The sequence below is a fragment of the Falco naumanni genome, chromosome 11, assembly GCF_017639655.2.
Source record: "Falco naumanni isolate bFalNau1 chromosome 11, bFalNau1.pat, whole genome shotgun sequence".
In the NCBI taxonomy this organism is placed as follows: Eukaryota; Metazoa; Chordata; class Aves; order Falconiformes; family Falconidae; genus Falco; species Falco naumanni.
The window spans coordinates 29,347,894-29,362,412 of NC_054064.1; the positions used below are offsets into that span (position 1 = coordinate 29,347,894).

Consider the following 14,519-nt stretch of genomic DNA (forward strand, 5'->3'; position numbering starts at 1 on the left):
TAACACACTGGCCATTTTATTTCCATTTTAAGAGAAAGAGCATGAGAGTCAGCAGAACCTCACTGTGCCCCTCAGGCCACATAAATCTCAAGCCAGCAGAGTGTGTGACACTTCTGCTTAAGAAAGCATCAGAACATCCTTTGTTTTTTCCAAGTGTGGACTGGGGTCTATAAAGCATTCCTGGAAGGAGAGGGACCCGAGCTACCCATCACAGTTAAAGTGTCGCTTTAGAAGGGAGAAGCCCCCCTGACAGCCAGCTCCCACAGGGCCACCCCCAGGGCTGAGTTTGCAGCCCCTGAGCTGCAGCATCCACCTGCCTGCGGGAGCAGGGCCAGACCTGAGCGCCGAGCCCGATGGGGCGCACAGCCAGGCAGCTGCGCACGAGCAACCCGAGAGCCCCAAGCTCTGCCCTGCACCACAAGGGGTGGACCCAGATCCTGGGGGGCTCCAGCACAGCCACCAAGGGGTCACCCAGCCCTCAGCGATCCGCAGAACTCACCCTGCTGCAGTGCCACTTGCCTCCCTCCTGCCGGGTGGCTCCAGGGGACTGGAAAGTGATGATGCCAGCTCAGACAAAGCTGGCACCCTGCCTGCACTGCGCTCCTTCCCAGCCCCACGGTGCCCTGCCTGCCTGCCCACAGCTCTGGGGGCACCGGAGGGACTCTGAGCAAGACCGGGTTCAGCTGCAGGGATTTTGCACCCTGGGCAGAGCCCTCCCACCCTGAGGCTCCTCCAGGCTGCTCATGGCCATCATGGCATGACCAGCTGCACCTGAATGGGGCTGCTCCGGGTGTGGTGGGATTTTCGGAGGCTGCCAGACTCTTGTGTTATGGATTGTAACACCACACGATTGCTGGGAGCCCCAGTGGGACACCCCATCCTGCCCAGTGCCCCAGGGCTGGCCCTGTGCCTCTGGGCAAGGGGAACAGGGTCTTGTGCCAGTAGCAGTGCCCATTTGGGGGCACTTCCACCATCCCAGCACTTGTCCAGTGCAGCAGCACACCCCCACCAGCACATCCCCCAGTGTGACACATTAGGAGAACCTTCCTGGTAAATAAAAAACATGCAGAGAGCATGACTTGGATTTTCAGGATATTTTAGCCCAGCTTCAATCGGGTAGGAGCAATTCCCCTAGGGAGGGAGAGGAATAAACCAGCCTATCTCCTGGGGGCTCTTCCAGTCCTGTTTTCTATGATCTATGATTTTCACCAGCCGTTCTTCACCAGAGCCGCATCCAGACGTTTACAGAGAGATAGCGGAGGCTCTCCCTCCCGCACTACAGCAAAGCCTTTGTCTGCTCCAGAGACACACGACTCCACATCCATAAGCAAAGCCAGGAAATGGGGTAGCTGCATTCAGCCCGGCGCAATCAAATCATCAGTCTTTAAATAAATCATCAGATGAGTAATGGGAGCGCTGCCTATGCCCGCTGCTCTCCCTGCCTGCTCGGGAAGCACCAGGCAAATGCTAAGGAGGGAAACTGAGGTCTGATGCGTGAGGACCGCAGGCGTGGTGGAGGGAAGGAGCGCTGGTGATGGATTCCTGGTATCTGTTGGCAACTCGTCTGAGCAGCTTTTACATGAGCAAAAGGGTTTGTTTCACAAACTGACCCAAGCAGTCCTGCTCTCCGGGCTGTGTGCTTGCACTGCCCCCCTCCCCTGATGGGGTCCATCCCCAGCATGGGGCAGTGCCCAGCCAAGGGACTTTGCACCTGCTCACCATGATCTTCTCCCCTCCTGGCTGTCTCCATGTGACTCCCTGTGCTGCTAGGGTCTTCACCCACAGGGACAAGGACGGACATGCTTGCTGAAGGAGAAATGCTACGGGTGCCACTTTGGTCCATGCCGCAGCCATGCTCAGCAGCAGCACAAGCGGTGGCAGGGAAATCCTCCAGGCCACAGAGGTGTCCTTTGATCCACTTCTGGGGAGCTTTGGTTGCATGGAGGTGGAGGAAATCAGATGAACACAGATTTCTTACTGGAATGAATTTGCAAGGCCAGAATAGCTCCAGCCCCTGGTTATGCCTCTCTTCTCCTGGTCCCTTTCTGTTAGCTATCTCTGCAGCTCCTGCTCATTTCGCACTGCATCACTTATCATGGTGACAAATGAGCCGGCACCTTCCCAACCCCTGCTCCATGCCAGGTGTCCCTGCCACACCTGGCTGCAGGCAGGGGCCAGCCAGGCCATGGGAAAGGCAAGGTAAAGCTCCAGGAGAGCCCAGGGAGCCCTGGCCCTGGAGGGGAAAGTACAACCACTCCCCATCACGCTCCTTCAGGAGCTGGGCGAGCAGGAATCGCCCTGTGCACAGAGCCCCATTGATGGGGAAAGGCTGCCCGAGGCTGGTGGCTACAAGGGGCTTTTGTCCTGGGTATGGTGGGGACAAGGATGGGGATGTGCCATCGGTACTGCCAGGTCTTTCTGTGTGCTGGTGTGGGACGCTGGGGCCATCACGCTCTGGGAGCATGTCTCAGCCAGCAGCAGCACGCTCCAGGGCTGCCTGCATCCCCTGGGAAAGGGGTGCTGGGGAGGGGGACTCCCTGACATAGTGCAGGGAAGGAGTTGGGGAAGCTGTCGGGTGATCTGGGGAGAAGGGGGGCAGAAGCAAGTGGGATAAATCAGCTGGGAGCACGTTTGAGCTGGAAACCCCGCGGGGGTTATCACCAGCGGTGCAGGGGTCTGGGGGGCCCTCTGCAAAGCCACAGGCTTCATGGCCCGTTTGGCTGTTGCTGGTTTGGACGGAAAACAATCCTGCATTCACTGGGGAGAGGTTGGTGCTCCCATGTCCTGTCCACCAAGCTGGGAGTACAGCCAGAGCCTCAAGCGTTACCTCTGTCCTCATGATGTCCCCTTTGCCCCATGCTGCTGGCATGGCACTTACTGGGCTCCTCACGCTCGTTGTTATCGAGTATCTGAAAGCACAGAGGACTCTGGGCAGCACTGGTGGTGACACCTCCAGGTTTTTTGAAGCAGCAGCTTCCCAGGATGTCAAATTCAGAACAGAAAGGGAGGGCCCTGCATATCAGGGAAAAGCCGGTTTAACAGGGGACATCAGTGAGCAAAATCCTGCAGGGCAAGGAGAGACTGGATGCCAAAACTTAATGGAGGAAATGAGAGCCTGAGACACAGTGGAGCGTGACTGAAGGCTGAGGAGGGCTGATGCTCGGGGAGCACGGCAGGCCTTCCTCACTCCGAGGGGGATGACCGGCTTGAGTGGCCCACTGCTAGCGGCAGCCACAGATGCAGCTGTGAACACATCCAAGAACAAGCCAGGAAAGGGCTTTTGTAAGCCTTCAGGTTGCACTAATTGCCTTGGCTGTGAGCCCCTGGGTAACGCCCTGTGGGGCCAGGGGTGCTGGGGAGCCCCTTGGTTCAGGGGAGTGGAGCTGCTCCCACAGCACCAGTCCTGCATCCACTGGGATGCATGAAGGCGAGTGCCGCACCCAGGGATGTTTGGGTGGCCTTGAACCACAGCCAGAGCTGGAAGCCCTCTCCAGGGCGACCACGACAGCAGGCCATTTTGCTGTTGGACTCTGGGGCCAGATCCAGCTCCTTATTTCAGTGCAACACCAACAGCTACCTTACCCAGAGAAGCCTTTTTCTCTGCAAATCACAGGGTGCCACAGGCTCCAGCCGGGTGAGGAGGTACCTGTCCTGCGGCCGAGAGGCTGGATGCTGCTGGGTGCTGCGAGCTCCTCGCCAGGCACAAGCAGCTGCAGTGTTCACCTGTTTCAGCAAAATCTGGGCCACCAAGAAGGTTAATTATATCTTTAAATTTCTTCAGTTGTCAAATCTCATAACTATCGTCTCAAGCTGACAGTTATATACCTAGCAATTAACTGGCAGCAAGGCTTTGCAGGCAGCAGGGGGGTCTGGCCTTGTTTCCCGTCTATGTACACAACACGCTCTCAAAACGTTGCCTTAATGGAGCTTAACAGTGCTGGCAAATATTTCACTCAGCAATCTCGCATTTGCCGACATGTTGCACCAACAAACGCCAAATCAATCCGGGCTCCGATAACGAAGGCTCCTCATTAGGAGGCATGTGTGGATTTGTGCCTTCTTCCCTCCCCAGACACCCTCTTAGGCATCCGTGGGCTTGGAGGAAAAGCTGCTTGATCATCATCCTTTTCCTTTACTGCTGCTTCCCCTGATTCCTGATGTACAGACCCGTCCCAGCGGGCACGGGAAGCAGGACAACCATCAGAAAAGCCTTTCACCTACGGGACATTGGTCAGGGAAGCCTTTCACCTATGGGACTGTCCTGTTGGCCCCTGCTAATAATCCCACTGGTGGATTCAGCAGCAAGAGGGGCTTGCTGTGCTGTGCCGTGCTTCACAGGAATAGCCGGTACGCTCCTTAGGATGGATTCACATTTAGTGCTATCAAAAAAATGGCTCCTGGATTACTCGCTGCCTTCAAGCTCAATTTTTTGCCTTTGAATGATGACGTTTGGACATTTTAAGATCTCTCCCAGCACCACAGTGTGTTTTATACAGAGTGGGGGGAGGTGGTCCCTACGCCAGGCTCCCAGGGCTGCACTCACCCTGCTTCTGCAGCGAGATTTCACACTGGCTTCCCTGCTGCCTGGCTCTGACTCGTGCCAGGACAACCACAGGCTGCTCCGTGACAGCCGCCCCTGTGCAACGCTGAAAGGGAATGTCCTTTGCAGGGGTTATTTGGTGAGTAGCATGAGGGTTCTCATCAGTGAGTAGCATGAGGGTTCTCATCAGTGAGTAGCATGAGGGTTCTCAGGGAGCAACCCAAGTTTTCTGGAGGTGCTGGTGACCACAGGACTCCTATTTTTGTGCTCTCAGCTGCTGAGCTCACCTTCTTCAGGGACCAAGGGTGGAGGTCTGGTGTCAGTGAGATCTCAGGAGCAGCCCCTCCCGCCAAGGCTTCCTTTACATGGTTACCAAAATGCCCACACTCCAACATCTCCCCAGGCTCCATGGCACCACAGGCTGCCAAGCCCACGCAGTATTTGCCCACGGTCTTGGACTCCAAGAGCAATGCTGGTACAGAGTTCACAGCGGTGGACACCTGAAAGTGCTGGAAAGGAGGAAAACACAGAGAAGAGATCATTCTCCTTCCCTCCAGCTGCTGGTGGCTGAAGTACTCGGGTGAGTCCTGCGAGAAAAGGGTGCGTTAGATGACATTCGAAGATCAAAGGAGGAGCTCCAGGGCACGGCGAATGTGTCTCATCACATTGCCCACAGACATCCAGAAGCACCGCCTGGGAGCATCTACATGAGCTGCATCTGTATGTGCCAAGTGGAGATACCTATAACACAGCTCCATGGTACCCCACCCTGAGCATGGGCAGGAGCATGGAAAATATTTGTTGGGAATATCACTATATTTGAAAATGGTTTGTACTTTCAAGAATTCAGCTAGAAATAATTGACGGGATGATTTGCAGCCATCGGCAAACAACGTTAACTCTCCTCAAAGTAGCAGCACCAGAGGGAAAACAAACTGAAGCAGGTGTGGGAAGAGTTAGGAAGCACAAGAATTGCATTCCCGAGCCAAATGGACAGATTGAGACAGAGGAAAACAAATTGGGAAGGAAAACGGCTGCCTATTGCCCAGATTTTTCAGGCGCTGGGAAGAGGTGGAGGTTGGGCTCAGGCTCTGTTTCAGGGCCTGGGAGCTGCGTCTCTGTTTGAGCAGCTACGTTAGTGCTCAGCCTGGGGCAAGGGTGGATTTTGGGGTGCTTTTCCACCCTGGGCAGTGCTGGGATTGCAAGACCTAGAGATCTGGGGAGCAGCATCTTACAGAAGCACCAGTCCCACCACTGCAATGACCATGAGGAGCCCAGCCAGGATGCAGATGCTGATGAAAACGATGTCGCTGGTGTCCTGGCTCTTGATTTCACGGGTGTCCGTTGCTCCCCCTTCCCGCTGCTGGGCATCCACCAGGTTTTCTGCCTGGCTGAGCCTGGATGGGTCGGGGCCAGCGATGAGTGTCACCGAGGCTTCCTTCCTCTTTGGTTCACATTGCACCTCATACTGGTGGATGTCCTCCTGCTTGCCTGCTGAAAAATCGATGTACAGGGTGCTGACAATGACGGATGTGTTGTTGCGTTTCTGCAAGACAAGGGTTGTGGTTCGTCAGGGCTTTGTGCAGCTTATTTTCACAGGGGTTTGAAGGGCTTGGCCATGAATCAGACCAGTACCTTACTGGGAAGAGGGACTGGGAATGCCTCTCTGCAGCTGGTATGACCAGCACAAGGCTAACCATCTACTCAGCTGGCTTTAAAGGAAGGTTTGCCGACTACTTGCCTGGGATTCGGTGCCGCAGGTGTCAAACCTGGTGTGTATTTTAAAGTTCCTGCCGACCACCTGGGCTGCACAGGAGGGGGTCCCCAGGTAAATCCGATTCCTCTCCAGCTGGGCCAGGGACTGCACTGGGATCTGTATGTGGAAGTCCGTCCGGGTGCAGCTGACATTTATGGGCACAACTGTCGGGTCAGAAAACAAGGTACAGGTGAAGGTCTGTCAGGAGGGGATTGCCCCAGGCTGCAGTGACTGCAGTAGCTCCGTGCAGAGCCACAGCCATTTTCAAAGGTCGCCGTCCCCATCACACATGAAGCAGGCAACCGATGGTGCCAGAAGCAGCAGGGACAGCGGCCTCGTAAGTTTGCCATGCATCTCACAGTAGCTGGTGGTGCTGCTGTAGGACACATGTGATGAGTTTTCAGGAAAACAGGAGCTACACCCAAAATGCAGACAGCGATGTAAGTATCTTAGCCCTGTCCTGTGCCAAGGTCAGACACAGCTGGCTTCCAGGCACTGCCTGGCTTTCTGCCCCAGGGAGAGGCCCTGCCACCAACCCTCTTGAACCTCATCCTCCTTCCCAGCTCTCTGAGTGACACCTCAATGCCATCACAGGCAACACCATCATCCTGTCACTGCCATAAGCAAGGAAAGATTTACCCTGTGAAAGCAGCTGCTCTCCATCATTGCAAAGCCAGTGAAACATTGGAGTTGTTGCCCAGGATTAGATGACGAGAGCTTTGCTGATGGCTTGCCATGGGCACAGAACACCCCTGCACACTACAACTCCCCTGCAAGAGACATTCTCACAGATGAAATGGAGGAGATTAATCTTGGGGGGACTCCACGCCTGCCTACCCTGGAGCAATGCAGCTGTGTGGCTGCCACATGGCCCACGGGGAAGGGTGAGCCAGGTCCTTGGCCCCAGGCCATCCTCCTCGGGGGACAGCACAGCCCAGGTCCTGTCCCTCATCAGCCCTCCACCGCCTCCAGAATATTATTTTTGATAGGGAGCTGCTGAACAGTGCGTAGAGGGAGCTGCTGTTGAGCTGTCTATGAATGCTGAGACGAAGAGCCAGCTGATGGGAAACCCAGCCCCTCTCCATCACTCTCCCTCTGGCACTCTGTTTGGCCCCTCTGGATGCAGAAAGCATCCATGCAGGGAAAGAAGCAGGGAGGAAAAATGTCCCCCTTTTATAAGTTAATCTTTGCTCCGCCTGAACCAGCCACTTGGGCAGTATGAATTATTGAATTATTCCAGCTCCCTCTGAATCCTGGCCTTATGAAACTGGCAAGATGCAATAAAATCAATATGAAAAAATAGTGTCACTTTGCTTCACTTAGTGCATTATAAAACCATTAGAAGATTTACCAAATAACTAAAGTGCATTAGATCAGGAGGGGGAGAAAATGGATCCTCTCTCCTGGTGTGAAGGCTTTCATTCAAATGGCCACAAATCATACACGCCCGGCCCAAGTCATGCTCTTTCCTGGGCCCAAAAGGAAAATATCTGCGTGACTGAAGAGCTGTGGATGTGGACGTGGAGGCTGAGGTGCCCCTCTGCCACCGTGGGCTCCTGAGGAAGCCGGTGGCGGGGAGAGGCCGGCATCTCCCGCTGGGAGCAGCCGCTCTCCTGGCAGGGGGCTGGCGGTTGGATGTGCCACGCAGGCTGCTAATTGCAAGCAGATGCCCAAATCGCTGGGCAGACACAACAGGCAGCTTAGCTTTATGGAGGGAGGCTCGGATTCGTGTCCAAGCTTTTGTCTTCCCCCAACATGCATCCCGCAGCATGTACCAGGGGATGCAGGAGGTCTGGGCAGCTGGGAGAAGTCACGTTGCTCTCCGTGACAGGGCTTCCCCCTGCTCTTTAGCTACCATCCCATCTATCTGTCTGCAAGCTCCTCCAGCGGGAATGGGGTTTCTCCATGACCAGAGGCCAAGATTTCTCTCCCTGCACACTGCTGTAAAACAGTAACAAATAAGCAGGACAAGGACAGGGTCAGACCTGCTGCACACGCTAAAGCCCTACTGGGTGTCTGGTACAACCGCTCTCCAGAGGCTGCAGAGGCTCAGGACAAAACTCCATCCCATCTCTTACTCCTGGAGCCACATGCCCCCAGATTCCTACTGCTACGCTGGAAATGAAGAACGATTTTGCTGCTGACGGATGAAAACTTGCAAACCCAGGGCCAGCCATCTCCAGCTCCTGCGCCGCCAGTCCAGCAGCCCAGCTCTGGCTCCAGCCTGCCAGCAAGGCTGCCCCTGTCTGAATCATCCCTGACACACAGGTCAGCTCAGATGTAATTACTTTGAAATACAACGAACACCATCAATTTGCTGGCTTCTGAGGTGCAAAGGTTGGCAAAGACATGAGGAAGGTTACACACTGCTCCTCCCACCAGCTGCGGATGCAGGGTCTGGGACATTGGCACACTGGCAGTGGGGAGCAGGGACGTGCCGGCAGGGCTGACTGGGCAGATTTGGGAATGCCATACCCCGGGGGTCCTGCCCCCCCACCCCCCCACCCCCAGTGCTGCTACCGGTGGAGGAGAGCACATGCTTTACGTCTGCCTACTCAGCCACGTGCTGGCAGGGCTGGAGCATCCTGGGAAGCAGGGAACAGGGTTGTGATGTTTGAGCTGGTCACCTCCCCTGGGGCTTTGGTCCCCTAAAACCCCCTTGGGTTTTTCTCTTCTTCACATCCTAAGGGAGGAGCAGGAACATGGCAGAAGCAGAGATGTGGGGAGAAGCTGGAAAGCATCTCCTGAATACTAAACATGACATGGAGCAAGTGCATCTCGCACTCTGCAAGAACTGGAACTCACCCACCGCATCTCCTCCACCCCATCCCTAAAAAGCCACATGCTCTGCCCCTGCAGACAGGTATCTTCACAGCACGGTCCTTCTGGCAATTACATGGTCTCAGGCATGTCCCAACAGAAATAAAGCACTGAGGAGCACCCAAGTGAGATGAGACTTTACCTCCCACGTAGGCGATGGAGAAGCCCCTCTTGGCTGTGTTGCGGTCAGTGTGGAGGACCAGCAGCAGCTGGTTGCTGCGGGAGGTGATGGGTGCCAGGCTCTCCCGGCCGCACCACCGCCCCAACAGGGACCCGTTCTCGGCGCCACCATCGAAGGCAGCCAGGTGGTCATAGTCACAGCTGCCCGTCAGGCTGCTCCGGCCCTCCAGCTCCATGTCCAAGAAGAAGACCTTGACACGGTAGCCTGGGGGCAGCTGGATGCTCCACTGGCACTTGAGATTGTTGGGGTAGGAGTTTGGGTACCGAGGGCTGGAGAAATTCCCTTTGACAGTGGTGAACACCTCCTGGCACTCGCCTGCTCAGGGAAAAAGGGGAAAGGAATAAAATGAAAGCAAACCTGAAGCCCCCGGGTCTGGATGAGCTGGCAGATGAGTGATCACTTGTTTTAGCCCTAAAGGATGCTCTTCCCTTCGCCTCAGTGCTCCCCAGCCTTCTGTGTGGCTGATGGACACCCATCAGTTTTGCAGGATGGCAATGCTCAAGGGGGCCAAGGTCCTACAAAAGCAGATGGGGAAACCCCATATTCACAGGGAATGGCATGAGCAAGGGAAGGGAGAAGGGCAGCTCTTGCTCAGGAGAAAGGCAATCCAGGGCCTGGTGCAGCCACGGCAAGGCCATTTGCATTGCGTGGTGGTTTTTAACTTCCACTATCATCCCACGAGCTCAGCCCAAAGGGCTCCCCTCCACTATCATCTCCTATTGCTGCCACGGGAGGGAGAGCATCACCACTGCCACCACCATGGGAACCTGTCCCCACATCCTTCCCACTGCCCCACCACCCTGAGACCCCCGCACCTGAGTAGAAATGGGCCTTGAAGCCCCTGCCGCCGATGTTGAAGTCTGACTTGAAGAGGATGAAGAGGTGCGGGGCAGAGGAGATGGTGCGGGGCGGGCGGGCGCTGCCGCAGTAGCGTCCCAGATGGGGAGCGGTGGCAGTGGGGCCGTCAAAAAGGGCCACATAGTCAAAGCCACAGCCGTGCCCCCCCTCCAGCTGGAAGTCGGCAAACACCAGGGTGAGGGGGCCACTGCCACCAGCCCCCCCGATGCTCCAGCGGCACTCAGCGTTGTTGGGGTAACTCTCGGGGTAGCGAGGGCTGGTGATCTCTCCCGACAGTCCCGTCAGCTGCCCGCCACAGGCATCTGCAAGGAGGTACGGATGATGAGGACGGTGGGGGAGGACGGATGAGTGGACGCCCCACCACTGCCATCCCTCCCCACTACCTTTCCGGTAGGCAGCAGCGAAGCCGCGCTTGGCCACGTGGCGGTCAGAGCGGAAGACGACGGCCATGACGTGCCAGGCAGAGGAGAAGGGTGGCGGGGGACTGCGGCCACAGAAGGTGCCCAGGAGGTTGCCCCGGTCCCGGGCAGCCCCATTGTAGACTTGGAGGTAGTCGTAGGCGCAGGCGGCGTGGTACTCCAGCTCGAAGTGGCTGAAGGAGAGCAGGACGGAGGAGCCCTCGGCCACTACGATCAGCCACGTGCACTCTGTCTCATAGGGGTATGGCCCTGGGAAGTTGGGGCTGGAGAAATTGCCAGAGGGTGCCGAAAGCACACCCCCGCATTTGATGCCTGGGGGACACAGAGGTGAATGTGATGTCCCCTTTCCAGGGGAAGCCTAAAAGAATGGAGATGGGGCGCACAGCACCTGCTCCATCCCGCCACTGGTACTACTGAACCATCAGCGCCCTGCAGACCTCTGCTGGACTTGGCCACCCCTTCGCCCTGGAGGACACACGTCGCTCCCATCACCTTTCATCCCTCCACATAACGCCCTTCTCCCCGCACTGCTCCCATGCTGGCCCATGGCGTGGCTGCAGCAGGGCTTGGCCATGCCCTTGAGCTTGTCCTGCCAGTGACAGCATGGCATCCCCTTCTATTTACTGCTGGGAAAAAGAAAATAGGGAGTGAGTTTTAAAGGCTCAGAGGTTCCAGGCTCACCAGTGCCCCCGCTGCCCAGCCCATCAGCTTTGTGCCTCCCACCAACGATGCTCCCTCCATGTAATGGCAGTATCAGTGAATTCAAGCTGGGAGAAATAGGGGTGAAGGGCTCATGTGCTCAACAATGAGTTATGCATGTTGGGATCGATTTTCTAATTAAATCTTTATACTGAGACATGGTTATTATAAAATAAGACCGGGGGGGGGGGGGGGGGGAGGGGAGGAGGGGGAGAGGGAGGGCAGCTGCCACCTGCCCCTGGGTCTGATTAGGGTTGGGGTGAAGAGGCTGATGTAGCGGGCACATACATCATGTCTGGGATGGACACAGACCCTGTGTAGCCCCCAGGAGACGTGTGGGTTCCCAAGCAAGGCTGGGCACTCACTGCCATCAATCTGGGCCAAGTATATTGCAAATCAATAGTCAGCCAGCACACATTGCTTTTCATCACACTCACTGCTGCGGTGACCTCCCGGTGAGGGGGGGCCCTGCGGATGCGTGTGATGCAGCACCATAGCAAATGGGTAAGGGGTGTGGGTGTGTTTCTACAAGCAGCAAAGCTGGCCAGATCTAAAATTGCCTTGCTAATTACTGAGGATAGGCAATAAAGTAATATGAGGCTGGTACTAAAGGAATAATCTTATTGAAATAAATATCCAAGAGGGGAGCCCACGGGAGGGGCGAGCACCCACGGTGCAGGCGGGCTGATGGATTAAGGGCTGGGTGGCTGGGGGTGCTCCGGAAAGCCCAGGTGGGTGCAGGCAGTGGGGTGAACTGGCAGCACCAGGTAGTGAGGTGGCTCCTTGCTCCTCATGAGCCCCTTCTGTGAGAAAGGCCCTGCCATTTTCTGGGAGGGGTATTGCTCATTAGCCGAGTTACCGGGCTGACCTGACCCACCCTACCCCCCAAATTACTGTGTGGTGTGCTAACACTGCCCTGCTCCCCACAGGTGTTTTATCCAGCTGACAGGTTTATTATGTACACAGCAACATACACAGATACACAAACATACATTCACACACACACATATATATATGCATACCTCTGTGTGTGCGTATATATATTTACACAGGCATATGCAACTCCAAAAGTTAACAAACCCTTCAGCAAAGCACCTGTACACTCCAACAGGACAACCCCGACTTGCAATCTTCAGTAAAATAAGGGTGAAGCAGAAAACCAAGCAAAAGCAGTGTCCCACACTTGCTGCCACACACTGCAACTGCAGACCCCAGCTCCTTTCCCCAGGCCAAGGGAGCCCCTCTGCCTGCCTGCACGGGCTGACAGCTGGGACCTGCTTGCACCCCAGAGCCACTGCAGCACCCACAAACAGCCCCCTCCTCCCTGGGGACCATGGATGCCCATCTGGCCCTAGGGTCATCTCTGGGAGCTGGGACTGGGCTCTTACCTCTGCCGGCAGCATCCCCAAGAGCCCCGCACAGCATGACCAGTACTGTCAGGCAGCCCGGCCCTGTGCACCCCATCCTCTGGCAGGCAAATGTCCCCTCACCGGTGCCCGAGCATCCTTTCAGAGCTGTCTATCTGGGAGGAAAAAAATACATAAAGAGAGAAATAAATAAAAAGCAGGAGGACTGTAGAATTAATAGCGGAATGAATAATTCATCGCTTGTTTGAATTAAGAGCGGCAAGGTAACTTGATCTATTCCTCCCTTCCTTCACTCAGTTTTAATGATCTGGATCAAATGTCCCAAGGATTTACACTATACCAGATACCTTGTCAATACACTGTATTTAGAGGAGATATTAATGTTTCAGATATGGTGTATAACAGCAGTAACTCTGGGCTGACAATATGCCCTTAAGGGGCTATGAAAATAATTTAGTTTGCCAGGCAAGCCAGCGAACCAAAATGGGAATTTCAGACTTACCGTGGAAAAGCACCTCAGGAATTAACATGATTTATACTGCGGCACCCACTGCACAAAGCCAACCGGTGGTAAAGGCTAGAGAAACAGGCGTCTCCACGTTGGCTGCCAGGTCAGCATCCCTGCAGCAAGCACCCAGGCTCAGTGGGATGCTCAGCCTGGGAAAGCGGCAGTCGCGAACACTAAAGATAGCAAATCCCACCTCCCCCAAGGAAGATTAGAGATGAATTGTGACTCATGGGCAAAAAACATTGACTATTATAGAACCTGCTAAAGCCTTGGAGAAATACCACGTTCTTCCATGCCAGCTCACACTCCCTCTTGCCCAGGCTCTTGGATGCATTCGGCTGCAGGTACTTGAGCCTTTGCGTTCGGTGGGAAAGATGTGCTCCTGTGCTGTGCCACGTTAGCTGGAGAAACCCCAAATCCAGCAGTGGTTCAGTTCCTTCCCTCCCGCCCAGGAGAGAAAAGGCTTTCCTGCTGCCATAGCCCACACCCAGATGAATGCCAGGAAACAAAAACCCACAAGGGCCTCCTGGCGTGAGGGACCTGTGCTAAAAGTCACCTTCAAGGCAGCAGGGAAAGAAGCAGCAAGTATCTCTAAATCTCAGGCAGGGAGACAAGTTGCATTTATTAATTAAGCAATGAGGATCGATGCCTGAGACATTTCCTGTGGATTAATGATGGGCTGGGAGGAGCTGATGGCCCGAGGTGCAGCTAAGGACCATTAACGCCAACTGGTCATGAATCGCCAGGAAACGCTCCATGCCAAGGTCGTTAAGTGCCTGCATATATTTATGGGTAATAATAACAACAATAATATTTGTTCAGACTCTCTCCCCACTGCCCGGCCTCGCTGGAGCCATGCTGAGGGCTGCTGGGGCATCCCAGCCAGTAGCCCTCCATCTTGAGCCCAACTGAGGTGGGGGACATCGGGGTGTCTGTCCTTGGGGCACTGGACACCACGTCACCCCACGAGACCAGGAGTAAGCGCACATTCAAACGAGGAGGTGTAAGGCAGCACTCCCTGTCCCCAGGCACTGTGCAAAGCTCCTGCTCCAGTGCAAGCTCTGGGAGACTGCTGTGATGCTGGCGCATTTCCTACCGACCTCCCAGGGACACTTCTGAGCTTAATTAGCTGCTTCCCTAACAGGCTTGGAGAGGAGGTCTGTCCCCCTGCCTTGTAAAACACACGCAGGGCCAGAGCCCACAGCGAAGAGGCAGGGGAGGTCTGGCACCATGGCCCGTGGTGCAGGGGCCTCTCCAGGACATTTCCATAACCACGGTCCTGGCTCAGGTAGGAGTGCTCATCCCTCCTGGCCACATCACTGCACGATGGAGCAGCATCTCCAGAAACAACCATCCTCCAGCCTTTCCACC

General features: G+C 55.5%; 1 protein-coding gene across 1 annotated transcript in view; it reads right to left on the reverse strand.

The window, feature by feature from the left end:
* Positions 1-14,519, reverse strand: part of CDCP2 (CUB domain containing protein 2) — a 17,532-nt gene continuing 3,013 nt past the window's right edge. Inside the window, exons 2-7 of the mRNA XM_040610575.1 lie at positions 12,662-12,795; positions 10,539-10,886; positions 10,113-10,457; positions 9,259-9,612; positions 6,282-6,460; positions 1-6,086 (exon numbers count right to left, since the gene is read on the reverse strand). Of these exons, the coding sequence (XP_040466509.1) occupies positions 5,772-6,086; positions 6,282-6,460; positions 9,259-9,612; positions 10,113-10,457; positions 10,539-10,886; positions 12,662-12,737 (1,617 nt within the window). The 5' untranslated portion in view covers positions 12,738-12,795 and the 3' untranslated portion in view covers positions 1-5,771. The remainder of the gene's footprint in view (positions 6,087-6,281; positions 6,461-9,258; positions 9,613-10,112; positions 10,458-10,538; positions 10,887-12,661; positions 12,796-14,519) is intronic.